Below are 19734 nucleotides of genomic sequence, written 5' to 3'. Positions count from 1 at the left end.
GAAACTTTTCAATTTGATGTGGTCCCATTGTTTTATTCTTGTTTTTGTCTCCCTTGCAGTTGGATTTGTATCATTGAAGATGCCTATAAAATTTAGATGGAAAATGGTTCTGCCAATATTTTCCTCTAAGTACGAGATAGTTTCTGGTCTAACATCCTTGTCCTTAATCCATTTGGAGTTTACCTTTGTGTGTGGTGAAATGTACTGGTTCAGTTGTTTTCTTCTGTACATTTCAATCTAATTTCTCCAGCACCATTTGTTGAAGAGACTCTCCTCCATTTATTAGTTTGTCAAAATTTAGAAACTATCAGATGTCCATAGGTATGGGGCGATCTTTTATTTTTCTCTCTCCTTACAAGGCACTTTCAGTCTCTTTCTCTAACTTGTAGTCATTACTTTCCACACTGCAAATGGCACTCACTCACTTATGCATTTGCTTTTATTTGGCCATCTAGTCATATTCTGGAGAGTTTGGTACAGGACTGAATGGATTCTGTTTGCAGTAAATTAATAAATAATTCAAGTTCAACTTAACTACTGGAGTTTCATCCTAGCTCATCTGTCTTGCTACTACCTTTAAGTCACTCTCCCCATGTCTTGGAGATTCTATAACTCAACCCTGGGCTTGGGTCCACCAGGAGTCTGGGTCCCTCCTTACCATCTGTCTTCGATGTGTAGCAGAGGCTTCGTCTCCTTCAGGTCCTTCAGCATCTTTATCATCCCCTCACTCAACTGGGCCTGGTCCAACCTGGCAGTAGAAAAGAAGTCTGGTTCCTCTGGAACCTCCACACCATTGCAACATGCTCCAGATTGAGAATATTGCAATCTGACTCATGTGACAAGGATCTGTCATAGTGTTAGGTCCCTACGTATTAGTTCTGGGGTGAAAAGTAGAGTGAGGAGGCAAACTGGGGACTGTCTTAGGTCAGTACTAGCCCAAGAGCTGGAGGAAGAGAAACTGGACAGAGGAGAAGCTGGACTGTGAGGAATCTTAGAGGAGAATTCAGCTGGCTTGGTGGGGTTTTTGAAGCCAGGATGAGCCTTCAGAACTGTCCCACATTATGGTTAGCAACCTTTGATCCCAATACTTTTAGACACTGGGTGAAGGCCACTCTGGGAAGGTGAAATGAAGGGGCTTTGTATTTCAGAGCTATTCCCATGGTGGCTGCCTGAAGCTCTTCCAGTGGTTAGGGATACTATCTTCATTCCTGGAGGGGATCTGGGCAATGTTCATAGATCCACTATAGAAATACTGTTCTAGATGGTGTCAAAGTGACCACCCAGGAGTAAGTCCTGGATTTTTTTTCCCCTGGAGAGGCTGGAAGATTTTCTGGAAAGAGGTCTTTCCTACTGCGCTACTGCCCAACCCTCTGGAAAGAGGTCTTTCAGCATGTTCAATATGGTGAGAGTTAAAATCAAACCCTTTAGGGTGGGAGGAGTAGCACAGTGGTTATACAAAAGACTTTCATGCTGGATGCTCCAAAGTTCCAGGTTCAATCACCCACACAACCATAAACCAGATCTGCACAGTATTCTGATAAAAATAAAAACAAAACAAAAGCCTTTATCTAGATCAGCAGATCTGGGGACATTAATGGGGTAGAAGGGAGAGGACTAGAAGTGGGGTGGGACCTTTTGCTTGCCATGGAGGGAAGGGGCACATCAGTGGTGGGGGTATGCTGGTACATATTTTTGTGAGAGAGATTATATTGTGCCCTTATGATACAGCTGTGTAAAAATTAAATCTCCAGAGTAAAATTAAAAGAAAGTAAAAAGCACAGTGGCCCCAGTGGTTTGGAGGGAAGGAGGTACTGACTCCAGGATACTAAATGGTCAGAACCAGCTTTATGAGACCCCATGTGGGGACTGTACTCCAGTCTCCTCCCCTGACTGAGTTAACTTTGAGAGTGGCTGAGGGAGACCTGGTTGGGGAATCCAAAAGCCCCATCACACAGACCCTCTGAGAGCCTGAGAGCCGGCTATGCCTCATGGAGGACCAGAGGGCTCAGGACATGGGGGTCCGGGCCCCCATCTGCTCTCTAGTGTGTGAAGAGGCCCAGTCAGCAGCCTGAACAGCCTGTGGGTGAGTCCAGGCTGCAGGGGAGAGGGGGAGGCTGAGGGATGATGTGGAAAGTGCTCTCACCCTCACTCTCTTCCCTAACTGGCCCTCCTGACCTGACCTGAGCAGCTCCTGCTCCAGGTCTCAGTCAGTCTGATGTCATTGTCTCAAACAACCCTTACCTTTCTTTTTTCTTTATTAAAGAATCCCTTACCTTACTTTATGTCTTTTTCCTAAACAATTTTAAAAATATTTATTTATTTTTAATGAGAGCAATCAGAGCGATAGATAGGTAGATAGGTATACAGATAGATAGAGACCAGAGAACTGTTCAGCTCTGGCTTATAGTTGTGCTGGGAATTGAACCTGGGACCTCAGAGCCTCAGGCATGAAAGTTGTTTGCATAACCATTATGCTCTGTACCCAGCCTTATTATTATTATTATTTTTTTCAAATGTGTTTCCAGGGACTGAATTCAGGACCTTGCTCATACAGGATCATTTAAGTGACCTCCTGGGCCTTATTTAATTAATTTTTTAAGAGAGTAAGTGAAAGAAGAGGGAGGCAGAGAGGGAGAGGGAGAGAGAGAGAGAGAGAGAGAGAGAGAGAGGCCACTTTGTTATCCATAGTGCTTGCATGTGATGTCCATACTCGAATCCAAGCTGAGGACTTGTCTGAGTCACATGAGCTTGGTAGGTAAGTGGCAGAGCTGGGAAAGAACTCAGGGTGGCCATGCATGTGTCTGTCCCTTTCCTTTCCGCCTAGTGTCCTTACACCTTCCTCCCCTCCACTGGTAACCCTGCCTGCCCTGTGTCCTGAAGGGGCCTCACGACCTTACCACAGGGACCTGAGCTGGCAGGAAGGAAGACTGATGGCCTCGTAGAGCAGCTTCACACCCAGGTTGTACAGGTCATTCTTCTGCAGGTTTAGCTCTTTCAGGCTGGAGCTGGATCTGAGCACAGAGGCCAGGTACTTGCAGCAGCCTGATGTGAGGCCACAGTTCTCCAGACTGTGGGGAAAATGTACTTGGGTCACAATCATTGTATTGGGTCATTCCTCTTGTTAACTGGGTATAGGTATCCTTGCTGTAGACCTGAGCCCTCTGGGTTCTATCTGACATAAAAGAGGATAAAGGTTTACTTGGGAGATTTTAATTTTCCTTTTTCAGTGAAGGAATCCTGCCCCCTCATTGTATCTGTATTGTAGGATTAATTATCCAAGCTCCCCTTGCATTCCTGGGCCTAATTCTTTACTACATCGGCTCTGTCAGACACTCAGTCATTGGTATGGGATATCTTGGTGTTTGAACATCAAGAGTGTTTACAACACAGGAGAAAGAAGAAGGCGCTTTTATCTTAAGAACTAAAGGTGAGGAGGAATACGGTGGCTTCACTGAACCTTCACCCAACAATTCATCCTAGGAGTTAAGCTTGATGTTGCTTGATACTGTGTCTGAGGGGTGGGGAGAGGAATGCTACCACACCTCAGTTTGCAGTAATAAAGACTGGAGACACCCAAATGTAGGCATGGGAGGGAGTGGAGAGGGCAGAGGGGAGGGTAGAAGGAAGGGAAGGGATGAGAGGGTAGAGGGGAGGGGAGGGGAAGGGAGGAGAGAAGAGATAGAGATAGATAGAGAGAGAAGAGGAGAGAGAGACACCTGCAGCACTGTTCACTCCTCCTGAAGCTTTCCTCCTGTAGGTGGAGGCTGAAGCCCTGAACCTCAGTCTTCACAGCACAGACATATAGTCAGGTTTCATGCTGACATTGGAAGGAGTGGAGCCTCTTTGCATGTGTTGTAGGATTATTTCCAAATATATTTAAAGCAATAGAGCAAGGGACAATCAGTGTGTGTGTGTGTGTGTGTGTGTGTGTGTGTGTGTACGCTAATCTATCACTGAGGTGATTATCTGTAGCTATTCCATATAGGTTTTCTGTGGAGTTCTTTCAGAGACCCTATGCTCTGGGCATTCAAGTGCATTCTGCCATCTTAGGCTCACACAGCTGCTTAACTACTGGCAGTGTGAGAGATGAGTAGGTCTTCTCTTCAAAGGAACACAGATAGAACGACTGTTTAGTACAAAAACTCTTTTTATAAATGGTTATTTGTGACCACCTGTGGCCAGCAGTTTTGTATTCTTCTTTTCTTTCTTTCTTCCCTCCTTCCTTCTTTCCTTCCCTTTTAATTTTATTTTTTCCCCTTTTGTTGCCCTTGTTGTTTATCGTCATTGTTCTTCTTATTGTTGTTGTAATTGCCATCATTGTTGGATAGGACAGAGAGAAAGTGAGAGATGAGGGGAAAACCGAGAGGGGGAGAAAAAGACAGACATCTGTAGACCTGCTTCATTACCTGTGAAGTGAATGCCCTGCAAGTGGGGAGCCAGGGGCTCAAACCGGGATCCTGATGCCAGCCTGTGTGCTTTGCGCCATGTGCACTTAACCTGCTACGCCACTGCCCAGCTCCTGTAGTTTTCTATTCTTTAGGTCGATAATATTTCCTTGCAGTGCTTGCTAATCCTCCAGCAGGGACCCTCAGACTCTCTTCCTTTCCTTATTTAGACAACGGGGAGATTGTGAGCTCTGAAGCACAGCCCAGGGGTGGAGGAGACAGTTCTGCGTCAGGCATAAAAGAAGGGAGAAGGGCCAGGGAGGTCCGCTTTGCCTGACGGCCACTGTTAGCTGCACACCCTTACTCCAACTCCTTATTTTTTTTCTCCTTGACAAGTAATTTTAATTGGACATCATTTACAAGAGGTAGGACCTGTTCAGGACCTTACCTTCTAGTTGGGGACGATATGACCAGTGCCCCGTGACAATCAAGAGTTAAATTTGACAGCTTCAAAGAAGGCACTCTGGGGCAACATATGACTCTCCAGCACATTCTATTTTTACATTCTCCTGATACTATATATCATCCAGAATGTCCATCTTCCTGCTTTTCATTCTCATGTCCTGATTTTTTGCAGTCTATTATCTGTAGCTGAGCAAGAAAGAATTAAAAGAACCTGTAGTCCTGGAAATGGGCACTTGTAAAATGGGCACTTAAAAAGCACTTCTGCTTACTCCCAGCCTGAGGGCAGGCAATTGGATATTTTCAAAACCCAAACTTCACACCTGAAAACAGTGAGAAGTTATTTACATAGAGACCTGGAATGGGTTTGTGAGACTGCAAAGTGCAAAGACCTGTAAACCATTAAGAGGAGGAAAAGGACATCGAGGAAGATGGATTTGGGGTGAGGTATCCCTGTTTCTATACTGAGCAAAGCCTATTTTCTTTCTTTCTTTCTCTCTCTCTCTTTCTTTCTTTCCTTCCTTCTCTCTCTCTCTTCCTTTCTTTCCTTCTTTTTTCCTCTTAACCAGAACACTGCTCATTTCTGGCTTATGGTGGTATAGGGGATGGAACCTGGGACTTTAGAGCCTCAGGCATGAGCGTCTCTTTGCAAAACCGTTCTTCAAGGAAGTTCATCTACGCCGATGACATCTGCTGTGCAACTCAGGCATCCAAGTTCGACATCCTCGAGGAAACACTCACGAAAGACATGTTCCTGATATCTGATTACTGTAAAAAATGGCGACTAATCCCTAGCACTGCAAAAACGGTATCATCTGTTTTCCATCTACACCATGCCTCGGCCTCGCGTGAGCTTAATGTGCAGCTTGGCGATACGAGAATCCGGCATGAAGCCCAGCCAGTCTATCTTGGCATTACTCTCAATCACACTCTGTCATTTCACGAACATCTCATAAAAACTGCAGCAAAGGTGGGCGCGAGGAATCACATCATTGCAAGACTGGCCAGCTCCTCATGGGGCGCGAGCGCTTCCACACTACGATCATCATCTCTGGCATTATGCTATTCCACTGCAGAATACTGTGCCCCAGTATGGTTCTGTAGCCCCCATGTCCACTTGGTCGATTCCAAATTATATTCCTGCATGAGGATAATTTCTGGAACCATCCGTTCCACCCCGGTTCCATGGCTGCCAGTTCTTAGCAACATCGGCCCGCCAGATATTCGTCGGGATGCGGCATCATCTAAGTTCATTTCCCACGTCTACGCTCGACCGGACCTGCCAATATACGCGGATATCTTCGCCCACCCTGTCCAACGCTTGACGTCTCGTCACCCAATCTGGTCCCCTACGCCTACACTGAACTTCTCTGTTCCAGACTCTTGGAAACAGAGTTGGCAGTCAGCTGAGGTAAAGAACAAACACCTCATCACAGACCCCTGCAAGCGTCAATCCGGCTTTGACCTAGCACGTTATGATTGGGCCCTCCTCAATCGCTATCGAACAGGCCATGGCCAGTGCGCCGCTATGTTCCATCGCTGGGGAGCCAGAGACGACCCGAACTGCCCCTGCGACTACAGACAGACTATGACCCACATAGTCAACGACTGCCACCTCTCCAGATTCAAAGGAGGTCTCGAAACTTTACATCAGGCTCAACCTGACGCTGTTGACTGGCTACGGAAGAAGGGCAAACGCTAGTAGTAGTATTAGCTATGCCACCGAGGTATAGGTCTTCTGAGTTTCCTGGTTAGATCTCTGTCCCCTGGAGTCCCTTCCTGTCGCTGCTCCAGATTCGGTGATTTACTGGGTTCCTGTGGTCATTCTAGTCCTGTCTTGTTTTGGTCCCGGGTGGTCTTCTTTGGTATTCCTAGTTGATCCGGGAGAGGAGAGGAGAGGAGAGAAAGCGATCTGCTGGTTGTAGCTCCACCTCCGGACTCTTTCTTTCTTTCTTTCTTTCTTTCTTTCTTTCTTTCTTTCTTTCTTTCTTTCTTTCTTTCTTTCTTTTTGTCTCCAGGGTTATCGCTGGGACTCTGTGTCTGCACTACGAACTCCTGGTGGTCATTTTTTCCATTTTACGGGCTAGGACAGAGAGAAATCGAGAAAGGAGGGGGGAGATAGAGAGGGAGAGGGAAGGATAGACACCTGCTGACTGTTTCACTCATTGTGAAGCATTTCCTTGCAGGTGGGGGGCAGGAACTCAAACCTGGATCCATCTACTTAGTACTATGTGTGCTTAACCAGAGGTGCCGGTGCCCAGCCCCCATCAATTCCCCCCCCCCCAACGTGTTCTATTTTGCCTTCCCACAAGCATGGTTGTCAAGGTTGTTCTACCTCTTTGCCAGTATTTCCTATTAACTACGTTTATGGCCTGGACTTTGACCTCTTCCAATCTGTTTTTCATGTTGTAATCAGTTTGTACTTCGAAAACATAAACTCTCTTGAGGCTTCTATAGGATCTTGCTTTCAGTGTAGAACAATGGTGAGGACTGCCCACCCTTCAAAGGGAGGCTGTGTCAATCTACCCTGCTACTCCAGGAAGACTGGTCCTGAAATGAGTGCAGTCTAGAATATCCCTAGCTGTGAACATGGACTGTGAGCTCAGACTGATAGGGACTCAGAGGTTACACAGGCTCCTGTGCTAAATGTGAATATATGTGGATTCTTGGTCAGATCGATAGGGTTAACAGTTAATAGTATTTATATATTTTCCTTATATTTGGGAGCTGTTCTCTGCCTTAATCCAGTCTTTTAGTCCTATTCTAAATTCTGACACCATCTTCCCAGACAATACTTTTAGCTTCCCAGACAATACTTTTAGCTCACCTGCAGGTTAGCTATCTGGGTCAGGCAAAAATTACTAATGTTACTAATTTTGTGAGCTCTTTGGAACATACATAAAATAGATTTCATAGCTTCTTCCCACACAAAGATCTCCTAATTTCATCTGTTATATTCCTACCTTTGGGTTTCTGTTTATTAAACAATTTGTCCTGCTTTATACCTTACTGTCTTTCAGCCACCAAGTTGCAGATGTTACTATGACTCCATCCAGACTTCCCCGGGCAGATGACCTCATCAAAGTGTCCTGGAACCCCACCTGTCTAGAACCCTAGTCCACTAGGGAAAGATAGGAATAGGCTGGGAGTATGTATCGACCTGCTAGTGCCCATGTCCAGTGGAGAAGCAATCTCAGAGGCCAGACACCTGGCCCCCAACTCTATTCTTTAGATCTATGTCAGTCTTTACTGTTTTTTAAAAATATTTATTTATTCCCTTTTGTTGTAGTTATTAAGGAAATTATTTTATTTATTTATTTTCCCTTTTGTTGCCCTTGTTTTTTATTGTTGTAGTTATTATTGCTGCTGTTGTTGTCATCGTTGTTGGATAGGACAGAGAGAAATTGAGAGAAGAGGGGAAGACAGAGAGGAGGAAGAGAAAGACACCTGCAGACCCGCTTCACCACTTGTGAAGCGACTCCCCTGCAGGTGGGGAACCCAGAGGTCAAACAGGGATCCTTACACCGGTCTTTGCACTTTGCGCCATGTGCGCTTAATCAGCTGCGCTACCACCGGACTCCTTTGTTGTAGTTATTATTGATGTCGTTGTTGGATAGGACAGAAAGAAATGGCGAGAGGAGGGGAAGACAGAGAGGGGGAGAGAAAGAGAGACACCTGCAGACCTGCTTCACCGCTTGTGAAGCGCTCCCCCCCACCCCCCGCAGGTGTGGAGCCTAGGGGCTTAAACCGAGATCCTTCGGCTTATCCTTGGGCTTTGCACCACCCGCGCCTAACCCTCAGCGCTACTGCTCGACTCCCCAGTCTTTACTGTTTAAGGAGCTTTTCTACTGGTCCCCTTCTCTGGGTTTCTAACTGCATATTGGTTAGTGTGTTTTCTTGATTAATATCAGTTACTTGCTAGCTTTGTGATAAAAGAACCTTGTATATTTGTTTACCATAGTAGCTCTGACACTATTTGCATGCCTGGCCAGAGAGAGCTCATTGAATATTTGTTGCTACAAGGGCCAGTTTCACTCCTAGACTCAGCATCCCACATAATCACTTGCCCATCTCTGCTTCAGAGCAAAACCCGAGCCAGACTCACCACAGGGTCTCCAGGTGGCACAGAGGGGATTTCAGGGCATTACAGAGACTCTGCATTGTAGAATTGCTCAGAAAGTTTCCACTGAGGTCCAGTTCCTTCAGGCTCTTCATGAGCCTGCCAGCAGAGAAGAGATCCTGCCACCAGGCATCTGTGACTGGGACCCCAGTGAACCTAAAAAAAAAAAAAAAGAGGGAGAGACAGAGAGAGTGAGAGGAGCAGGAGAGACATAAGTGTGGGGTAAAGCCTTGAACAGGACAATGATGTTCTGGCCCCCCCCCCACCCAGTGCCAGCTTATAATGGGTAGTGTCATCCTTATGTGTGACCAGCCTCTGTCTCTACCTTTCCCTCTCTTCTCACCATCCTAGGCTATGTGATTCATTCAACAGTCCTTGCCACGTTGTTCTGGATCCTCAGTCTGTGTGTCTGATTCTGATGTAGTCTTGTTCCATGAGGATAGGAACAGCTATTTTTCATCCTTTTTATCTGTGGTGTCCTGTGAGGGGTCTGGCATAGAGGAGCTCAGGGACTAACAGCTGACCTCATGTTGAAACTGATGCCTTTGTGTTCTCTGGACACAGACATCCAGGAGTCCTACTGGCCAGAAAGGACACGGAAATGGAGGAAGGTACAGAGCCTGGGAGAAGGGTTTTGTATATGACTGTGCAGTGAGAATGCTATCTATAAGCATATACACGCATGTCCAGGTTGACTTGCCTACTATAGGAAATAAAAATAGTTTATTTTCAAAATATGAGAGGTTAAAGAAAGACATATGCTATCTTAGTGTTTCATCCTTCCCTACCCAGATACTTCAGCTTGCTTTCACAAAAACTTTATCAAACAGCAGCTACACAAAACAAAACAAAACAAAACAAACAAACAACTCTACTTGTCTTGCTCCCTCCCTTGATACTCCACCTGATATAATTTCTGTAATTTAATTTCTCCACTTCCATACACTATTTCATGACTTCATCTATCCTGGGGTTTCAACAAGTCTGTTTCAGATGGACATATTCATTTTCTTACTTTATAACTCCCCTTAAGTCTGCAGGGCCATCTGTACAGAAGTGAGGGCACAAAGCCCTGGAAACAGCTGCCTGCTCAAGAATTATGTTCTTTGTCTCCCTCTATCTCTTAGCCGCACCAAGAGGGCATCGGGAAAGCCCTCTGAAGTTGAGGATGAGAAGATGTCACCCAGAGTTCCAGGACAAGAACAAGAAGAACAAGCAGAAAGAATAAGAAGCAACATTAATACCCAAGACTAGAGGAATGGTTATGCCAGTGGGGCACCTCTCCTAAGGAATATCACACGGTCATCGAAAATGATGTTGGAGGCTGTTTTGATAGAAAAGTGAAGAAAAGAATGGGGCTGGAAAGACAGATCACTGGATAGGATGTGCGCCTTGTCTTGGCCTGGGGTGCATCACTACGGCAGTCTGCCTGCTCTTTTATTACTTACATAGTGCTGGGGATGGACTCAGGGCCCATGCATGCATGGTATCACTGCTGAGTACCCTTTCAAGCCCAATCATCTGTCGTTTATTTCTGAGAAAGAGACAGATAGAGAGCAGAGGGAGAGCTAGAGAGAGAGAGAGAGAGAGAGAATCTATCACAACACCACTCCACCTTCTGTGGAGTTCCCCAGTTTCATTTGAGGTCAACTCATGTGGTTCAGGGACTTGAAACTAGGGCCTCATTCAGAGTAAGATACACATCCTACAGGTGATCTATTTCCAGGGATAAAAAAATGAATCATCTAAAGGGCAAATAGACACCTAAAGTATTGGACCATTTATATGGCAACTTAGTTAGGGAAGTTAGTGATACTGGTGATATTGGAGGGTAGTTAGAGAAAACGGTCCTTTCAAACTCAGATGGTGTGTTTGATGCTGACACCTGGAGTAACAGGGTTTCAAGACACAAACCAGGAAGTCAGTGTTGCAGGGAAAATAGAGACTCCCTTTCAGACACAAGCATTTTAGCTGATGGGACAATCTCACTGTCAACTGTCATAGAAGGGGTGCCTGGAGCAGAGGAGAGGGCAGCTTCTCAGAGAGAAACATCAGGAGAGAGGAACAGGAACCAGTGGGGTGCATGGGGAATATGGAAGACTCAGGTCAACATGGGAGTGACAATGTGTCCTGAAGAGAAGGTGACAGCGGTGGCGCACTGGGTTAAGCGCCATGGTGCAAAGCGCAAGGACCAGCATAAGGATCCTGGTTCAAGCTCCCAGCTCCCCACCTGCAGGGAGGTCGCTTCACAAGTGGTGAAGCAGGTCTGCAAGTGTCTTTCTCTCCACCTCTCTCGATTTCTCTCTGTCCTATCCAACACCAATGACATCAATAACAACTATAATAATAACCACAACAAATATATATATATAACAAGGGCAACAAAAGGGGAAAAGTAGCCTCCAGGAGCAGTGGATTCATAGTGCAGGCACCGATAACCTTGGAGGCAAAAAACAAAACAAAACAAAACAAAACAAAACAAAACAAAACAAAACAGTAAGAGGCTCAGTCACAGATGGTGATCCAGAAACTGACAGGTCATGCCATACTGTGGGACACAGGAGAGGACTTTATATATATATTTACTTATTGACTTACTGGATAGAGCCAGAGAGCAGTTGGGAGAGAAGGGGAAGAGAGAGGGAGAGAGAGAGAGAGAGACAAAGAGAGAGCTGCAGTAATGCTTCACCACATGTACAGCTTCCCCCTCCTGCAGGTGGGGACCAGGGGCTTGGACCTGGTACTTATGCATGTTAACATGTGTGATCAACCAGGTGCACTACGACCCAGCCACAGGAGAGAATTTTAGTGGAACAGAGAATTGTGGTCAGATTTGACCCAATTTAGAAATTACTAGTTACCTCCGTCATCTGATTCCTGGGTTAAGCTTAGAGTAAGTGCCTCGTGAACAAATAATGAAGAACAGAGTAGAGTAAGGAAGGAGAGAGTGTGAGTACTCACAGAGCTACACCGGAGGGCCTCCTAGTTTGTACATACTGTCCACCCATCTTCAACTGAAGTGTCTCTATGCGGCAGGAGAATTTAATACAGAACATAAACACCAAAAGGTCCAGGTCATTTTGGAGAAGTATCTTGGTTACTCTGAAATGGAGCATTGCCTGTACCAGGATCTGCACATCCTGAATTTCATACAGACAGTGAAGTAAATGCGGGGAGTTTAGATACGTGGGGGAATGCCTTCGGTAGACCTCTTGGGTCCACTTCAGTAGATCCCACTTCCACGTTGGAGACAGTGTGCAGTTGAAGAGGCTCTCCACTGCTCTCATCCCTTGCTCACTCAGAAGGCCAAATAGGAATCTCATAGTTGGTGCCCTGAACATTAGATACCACCCATAGATTGACAGCAAATTCTCTGCAGTTCTGATGATGTTGGAAAAATCCACTTTCTTGCTGCCATCTTCCAACACACAGTACATGGCTGTAAAGAACTCCTGGAAGCACAGGCAAGTGAAGCTGTAGTTCAGAGAGGTGGGGTGCTGTTGGAGAACATCCATCTTTAAAAGAGTGGAGATGACAGTGTCATCTAGGTTGTGCTTAATGGGATCCAAGGCAGTGAATCTTGTATATCCTCGCTGGGTGCCCTCAGCAGCCAGAGAGCACAAGCTCCTCAGATGAGCTCCAAATGACTTATCTGGCAGACTCTGGGACAGGAACTGCAGGCAGAGGGCCGTGGTGGTCTGGCATGTCAGTGAGAGTTCCTGTCCCTGCTCCATCTGCTGCTTCAGGCAGGTGCATGCCAGCCAGGACACCCAGGGCACGAGGCACAGGGTCCAGAGGGCTGGGTTTGATTCTACCACACTAAGGGCTCTCCTTGCTTGACTTTCCTCTGTGAAATACTTGTAGAAATAGTCCTTTCTGTTTGACTCAGAGAAGCCCAGGACCTCTACACAATGTACGTTTTCCAAAAGAGGAATGAGATTCTCCATAACTATGGTTCGAACTGTGATCAGTAAGCATGACTCAGCAAGAATAGTCTTCTCCAGCAAACTTTTCAGTAGTATGTGCACCTGACTCCTCTGGTGCCAATGCAGATAAGAGTTAGAACTCTGCTCCTCCCAGATCTTTCTGTGATCATCCAACCCATCCAGAATGAAAAGCAGCTGCTCTGGCTGAGACAGGATCTTTTCAATGGGAGTCACTGGGGCAGCTGAGTGTTTTTGGATAAGTTCAGCGAGAGTCATTAAGGAGAACTTGTCTAGTTCTCCGCACTTGATATAGAAGACATGCTGGAAGCGGTCCCTAAACAGGTGGCCTTCCCCCCAGGCTGCCCTCACCTGCCTGGCCAGTGTAGACTTGCCCACTCCAGCTTCCCCACACAGCAGGACAGTGAGAGATGTTTTCTGGGCACCTGGGTCTAAATCAAATAAGTGTGCAATCTCAGTAAACTGTCTTGGCTCATCCATCATCTCACCAGATAGGTTCCTCTGGATCAGACCTTCTTGGTGAGATCTGTGTAGAAGTAGCAGCTGTGTGAATGTTTTGTATAAATCCTCTGTTTCCAGTGACTGTGTGGGGTTGCTTTGGTCCTGGTGTCTTCCTCTGTTTTCTAAGTAATGGAGAAAAAAAAAGGAATATCAAATATAAAATATACTTGTTCATTCACTATTGTTTCAGGTTCCCAGCTCAAGTCAATCACTGTACTGCTGTTGGTCTCTGGGAGAAAAATCCCAGCTCAAGACTTGATTAAATTATACTCCATGAGAGAACTTGGCATTGTTCTGAAATCACTGTTCAAGGGTTGATCATGTGCCTGATACTGTTCAGGGGTGGGAGATAGGGAATGATCCAGATAGATTAAACTCTCTCTGTTTGAGCCCACATATTGAGCCATTAGCTCCACCGGGCTTTAGTTTTCTCATCTGCACATTGGGGGTAGTGATGTCTCCTATAAGAGGTCATGGAGATGTGAGGGTGTGGTGAATGGTGTAGTAAATGCTGTTGGTTGGACATAGTGCCTTCTCAGTACCCCAACATGAGGAATAGCTGTAGAAAAGGCATCTCTAGGGGTTGCACCAATTTTCATTCAGCAGTGTAATAGATTTCCTTTCTCTCTACATCCTTGCCAACAATTGTCACTTCCTGTTTTGTTTATGTAGGCCATTCTCAAAGGACAGAATTGTAAATTTAGAACAAAATGGATGGAATTAGAGTGAAATAAGTAAAGAGGTGAAGGACAACTACCAGATGGTTTCACTCATATGTGGAATTGTTGTTCATTACACCAGGTCTGCTGCATTGCTTGATGCTGTGGTCTATTTACATAATTACTGTTTTGCCTGAGACCCGCCCTGCCTGCAGGACATTGGTTTAATCCCCGCTGGTTAGATGGAATTCGCGCTCTTTTCCTTCTCTCCACCCACTCTCCTACCCACTTCCTTTTCCGGCCAGCCACTTCTGCCTTGGAAGATATAAAGGCAGATTCTTTTCTGATGAATAAACACATTGCATTGCATTCCCGCTCAGCAATGAGTTCCTGGTCATCTCTCTCCTGCCCGCAAAGCTAGCCTGGCATGGAATATAGATGACTTAAACAATCTTGCAAAATGAACAACAACAACAACAATAACAAAAAGATAACTATACTGTCTCTTATAGGATATGAGAACTAAAATGGTTTCAGAGGAGAGGGTGAGGAGTGAGAGGGCCACAGAACCTTGGAGGGGAGTGTGGTGACTCTGAAAGTACACCTGAAATTTGATAATTTTGTGACACATTGTTTAATCACACAAAAAAAGCACAACTGAGTATCGATAGCTAATTTAACCAAGCACAAGAAATAATTTGTTATAACATATATTTAAAAGATTACTTTTTTATTTTTATGACAGGAAATAGAAGAGAAATAGAGGGAAAGAGAGAGAGAGAGAGAGGGAGGGAGAGAGAGAAAGAGGGAGGGAGGGAGAGAGAGAGAAAGAGGGAGGGAGGGAGGGAGGGAGAGAGAGTGAGAGAGGTGAGCTCTGGTGTATATTGCTGGGAATCTAGTCTTAGGTCTGTTTCAAAAACCTCACAACTTGACTGGGCTTCATGCAGGGGTGCAATTATGGGTCACTGTATCCCAGGCAATAGAGGCAACACAGTATTTAAACAATTTGAAGGATAAAACTCTTATTATTGGCCTGGGCAGTGGTGTACCTGGTTTTCACACATTATCATGCACAAGGACCCAGGTTCAAGCTCCACCCCACTTTCTATCTACATCAGCAGTGAAGCAGTGCTACAGGTATTTCTCTTTCTCTTCTTCTGCCTTGATCTTTCTCTGTCCTATCAATAAATAGATAATACAATATTAAAAAATTGTTATCTTCTCAATGATGCAAAAAGTGGCACAGACAAAATTGAACAGTCTTTGAAAAATGATCAACCAATTGGTTTCAGAAAGAATATATCTCAACTTTATAAAGGTGGTCTCTGACAAGATCACATTTAATGCGATACTTAGTGGTGAAAGATGAAATATTTTCTTGTAAGGTCAGAAAGAAGGTAAGATAAGCCAGAAAGAGGAAGGTGAGTAGGGGATGATCCCACTGATAAAAAGTTGAGAGGGGGTCAGGCGGTAGCCCATTTGGTTAAGTACACGCAAGAACTGGCATAAGGATCTCGGTTCAAGTCCCTGGGCTCCCCACATGGAGGGGAGTCGCTTCACAGGCAGTGAAGCAGGTCATCCTCTCCCCCTCTCTGTCTTCCCTTCATCTCTCCATATCTCTCTGTCCTCTCCAACAAAGACATCAATAACAACAATAATAATAACCACAACAACGATAAAAAAAAACCAAGGGCAATGAAAGGGAAAAAATTAGCCTTCAGGAATAGTGGATTCATAGTGCAGGCACTGAGCCCCAGCAATAACGCTGGAGGCAAAAAAAAAGTTGAGAAAGAACAGAAAGGGAAACACAAAGCAGAACTTGGAGTGGATTTGGGGTACTGCACAAAAGTAAGGCTCTAGGGGGGAGTGGAGGGTGGATTTTAAACTTATTTGTAGGTGGGTGGGCATAGGGATACAGATCTATGGCAGTAGGAACAGTATTAATCTATATTCCTATTAACCTAGTAAAATGCATGAATTAATTAAAAGAAAAGAAAGGCTAAGAATGCCCATCTCAAGACTTATGTCCACATGGTACTAGAAGTCCTAGAGAAAGTAGTTCAATACGAAGCCAGAACAAAGTATGTAGACTGACAGAAAGAGTCAGGATCTTGCTGTCTCCTTCGCATTGGGAGAAACTTAGGCAGAAAGCAGTGAAGTGACTTGTCCAGCCAGGACTGGAACCTGCCTAAGCCTGATTCCCACATTTTTCTTTATCTTTTCTTTTTTAAGTGTATTTATTTTGTTTATTTTGAATACGGACAGAGAGAAATTGAGAGGGTAGTGGAAGATAGGGAGAGAGAAAGAGAGACACCTGCAGCACTGCTTCCCCTCCTATGAAGCTTACCCTGCAGATGGGGACCGGGGCTTAAACTTGGGTCCTTTTGCATTGTAATGTGTGCTCAAACAGGTTCCCCCCCACAAGTCTTTTTTTTATGATACAAGACCAGGCAAGTACCTGGCTGGGAGTAGGATGAGATACCCATCTCCACCCTCCCAGAGCCTCTGTGAATGTCAGCCCTATTCCCTCTCTGGCCCTCTGAGCACTCCCTCCCAGGTGCCATGAGGACACACAGGGTTCTGGGAATGCACCTGGCTAGAAAGGAGGTGCAGTCAGGGGTGTATATTGGGGCTTGGAGCTGAAAGTTGATCTGAAGTCACTGCCCATAAAGAATATCTGGGGGTTTAGTGGTTGGGTTTCCCAGGGGTCAGGAGTGGAGGCTCAGGAGGTTGACAGCTGGCAGAGGGCACATTGTCTACTCGCCTGGCATCAAGATGACTTCTTTCTGGGCCTTGGCTCTCAGATCTCCTAGGCCCATTTGCTCCCAAGTGTGGAGGGCCAGGTCCCAGGCCTTTTGTTCCCCATACTGTGACACCAAGTGTGAGGCCACCTCCATAGCATCTAATTTCAGTAGTTGAGAAGGGACTTCACTGGTAGAGAGACTGTGGGGTTCTTTATGAGACAACTGATGCAGGAACCTCCTCAGTTCCTCTTTCTTCATTTCTTTCAAGCACTGGGCTAGTTTCTCCTCAGTTCTGCTGTCCATCTCTGCTTTTGTTAGGAGACCTGTGACATATTCATGGAGAAAGGGTGGGTCATGGGTGGTTAGAGACACCAGGCAGACAGAAAACTCTTCTCCCCCTGTCCTTGACATCTCCCAATGTAAGAGTCACTGGGATAATTTCCTCTTCCCGATAAGCTCTTATTTACTATGTAAAACCTAGTTTTCTTCTTCTTCTTCTTTTGGCCTTTAGGGTTATCACTGGAGCTTGGTGCTTGTTTTTTTTTTTTTTTTTTTTTTTTCATTTTATTGGATAGGACAGAGAACTTGAGAGAAGACAGGGAGAAAGAGAGGGAGAGAGAAAGAGAGATACCTGCAGACTTGCTTCACTACTTGTGAAGCAATACCCTGCAGTTGGGGAACCAAGGGCTTGGACCAGGATCCTTGAGAGGGTCCTTGCGTTTCATACCATGTGCGCTTAACCCGACTTGCCACCACCCGGCCCTCCAGAACCCAGTTTTGTAAACTCCAGGCATCTGTCACTTGATGGTGTTGGAAGAAGCTAGTGGGTGGGGAAAGGGTGCTGGGGTGGTCCCTGGGGCTCCCTGGGGGATGGTGGCATAGGGGTGACCCTGAAGTTGAACCTTCAAAAAGAAATCTGTCTAGGATCAGTGAAATAGTTGACTTGGATCATGTGCTGCTTTGCCATGTGCATAACCTAGGTTTGAGTCTGGCCCTGGAGTTGAAGGAAGATTTGGTGCTGTGGTCTCTCTCTGCCTTGCTGCCTCTTTGTCTTTATCTAAAATTCTGTCTAGAACTCTTTGATGCAATCCTAGGAAGAGAGTAGCCAAAGACTGAGAATTTGGGTTAAATTTAATTAAGAAGTTAAAACCACTGTGGAAGGGGGTCGGGCGGTAGTGCAGCAGGTTAAGCGCACATGGTGCGAAGCACAAGGACCACTGTAAAAATCCTGGTTCTAGCCCCCGGCTCCCCACCTGCAGGGGGGTCCTTTCACAAGCAGTGAAGCAAGTCTTCAGATGTCTATCTTTCTCTCTCCCTCTACTGTATGTCTTCTTCTTTCCATTTTGTTCTGTCCTATCCAACAACAATGACAGCAATAACAACAGTAATAACTACAACAATGATTTAAAAAAAAAAAGCACTGTGGAAAATGAACTTCCTTCCTGAAGACCATGCCCTTTGTTACAAGAGAGAGTAGTGGGCAGCCTTTAAAGGCTGGGGAGCCCTGTGGTTTTTCCCTGATTGTCCCCAATCCGACTCCTGACTTTCCAGCACTCTCACTTTCCATTTGTGGAAAAAGACTGGCACAACCAGGAAGGCTTGATATGAATTAAAAAAACAAAACAAAAAACCAAAACAACAAAACAAAATAAAACAAAAACAACAAAAAAAACTCTAGCCTTGGTTGTATAATCATACAGATTTCCCCTCAGGTAATATAGCTGGTGTGATAGGGTGGCTTCCTGTGGCACCAGGCAGCAGGCCCCATGTTAGGCCTCAGCACTCACCCTCTGTGTCTCAAAGTCTTTTTTATCCTGGGACCTGGACTCCTGGGGACCAAGCCTCACGCTGCACTGCAGAGTGGAGCAACAGAGGGTGGGTTTCAGTGGTCAGGGCCAAGCCAAGTACTCCCACTCCCAGGTCTGTTCAGTCCTCTTCTGGTCCTGGGAGGACCACCAGGAAGAAGAGTCCTCACTCAGTCAGAGCAGGAACAAAGTCACTCAGAGGAAATCACATGTGGGTGTAACCAGGAACGGGGTGTGACTTAGGGGGCTATTTCCTTTGTGGGCAGCCCAGCACTCTGCAAGAAAACAGTTTCACAGGAAAGTTGAACAGCCCTGCCTTATCTCCACAAAGCCAGGCTGGGACAGAGCAAGGACACAGAGCTGGATAGACACCAGGCCAGGTCACTTCTACACAGACCAGGGGCAAAAACTCATAATGTGGGACCAAGCTCAGGATGGTGCTTGAATACACAAAGACACACTGAAATAAGTCTACAGACAAAGTAACAGGCAAAGTTTTATGTTTATTGTAGCAAGTGTGGCAGAAAAAACTCAGTAGATGGAGGGAGAGCCACCTGTCTGCTCTCTGCTTATATAATCTTCAGCTGAGCCTGTTCTGTTGGAGAAACCGGGAAGGAGTGTATGGCTAGCCACCCTGGAGTCAGGGGCACATTTTTGTACTATTCAGTTGCCAGGTGTGAAGCTGTACCTTCTGATATTCTCATTTAGAATGACTAGATGCTGACTGCTAGTTTTTTCACTTGAAAATGTTTTAAGCCTGGAGTGTTTTATGGGTCTAACTCTAAATTGTTCCTATTCTGTCAGCGTGGCCAAAGCCTTATGTATTGGTGTATTGCACCATCATGAGAGAGTTGCTTGTGTCTTAGAGCACACTATTAGACCAGGTTGACAGGAAAGCTAGAGAAAGTTGACTTAGATATAAAGAGAAGCTGGCGGAATTTTCCTTTAAGAAGATAAAGCAATCGTTTTTTTAGTCCAGACCTTTCTCTAGGGTTCTGGAAAACTAAGGGGGTGGCATGCTAATATATAGACAGAATGTTCACTAACTATTTGAGAAGGAGCTGGTCTCTTTGGAATCTTAGGAGGTGTTGCCATGGTGACAGTGGTTCTAACA

At 45.6% G+C, this 19734-nt stretch overlaps 1 protein-coding gene across 3 annotated transcripts in view; it reads right to left on the bottom strand.

Annotated features, from left to right (window-relative positions):
• The window catches only part of LOC103113594 (NACHT, LRR and PYD domains-containing protein 1-like), a 35513-nt gene extending 16721 nt beyond the window's left edge, over positions 1-18792 (bottom strand). For all 3 annotated transcript variants that reach the window (XR_009553174.1, XR_009553175.1, XM_060204206.1), the window contains exons 1-6: positions 18603-18792; positions 16836-17138; positions 11929-13534; positions 8953-9123; positions 2898-3068; positions 659-748 (exon numbers count right to left, since the gene is read on the bottom strand). Coding sequence is in view for 1 of the 3 variants with exons in the window: in XM_060204206.1 (XP_060060189.1) it covers positions 659-748; positions 2898-3068; positions 8953-9123; positions 11929-13534; positions 16836-17118 (2321 nt within the window). In the remaining 2 variants the exon portion in view is untranslated. The remainder of the gene's footprint in view (positions 1-658; positions 749-2897; positions 3069-8952; positions 9124-11928; positions 13535-16835; positions 17139-18602) is intronic.
• Positions 18793-19734: the final 942 nt, after the last annotated feature.

Source organism: Erinaceus europaeus, chromosome 12 (genome assembly GCF_950295315.1).
Source record: "Erinaceus europaeus chromosome 12, mEriEur2.1, whole genome shotgun sequence".
Lineage (NCBI taxonomy): Eukaryota > Metazoa > Chordata > Mammalia > Eulipotyphla > Erinaceidae > Erinaceus > Erinaceus europaeus.
This window is presented reverse-complemented; position numbering and strand designations above follow the sequence as displayed.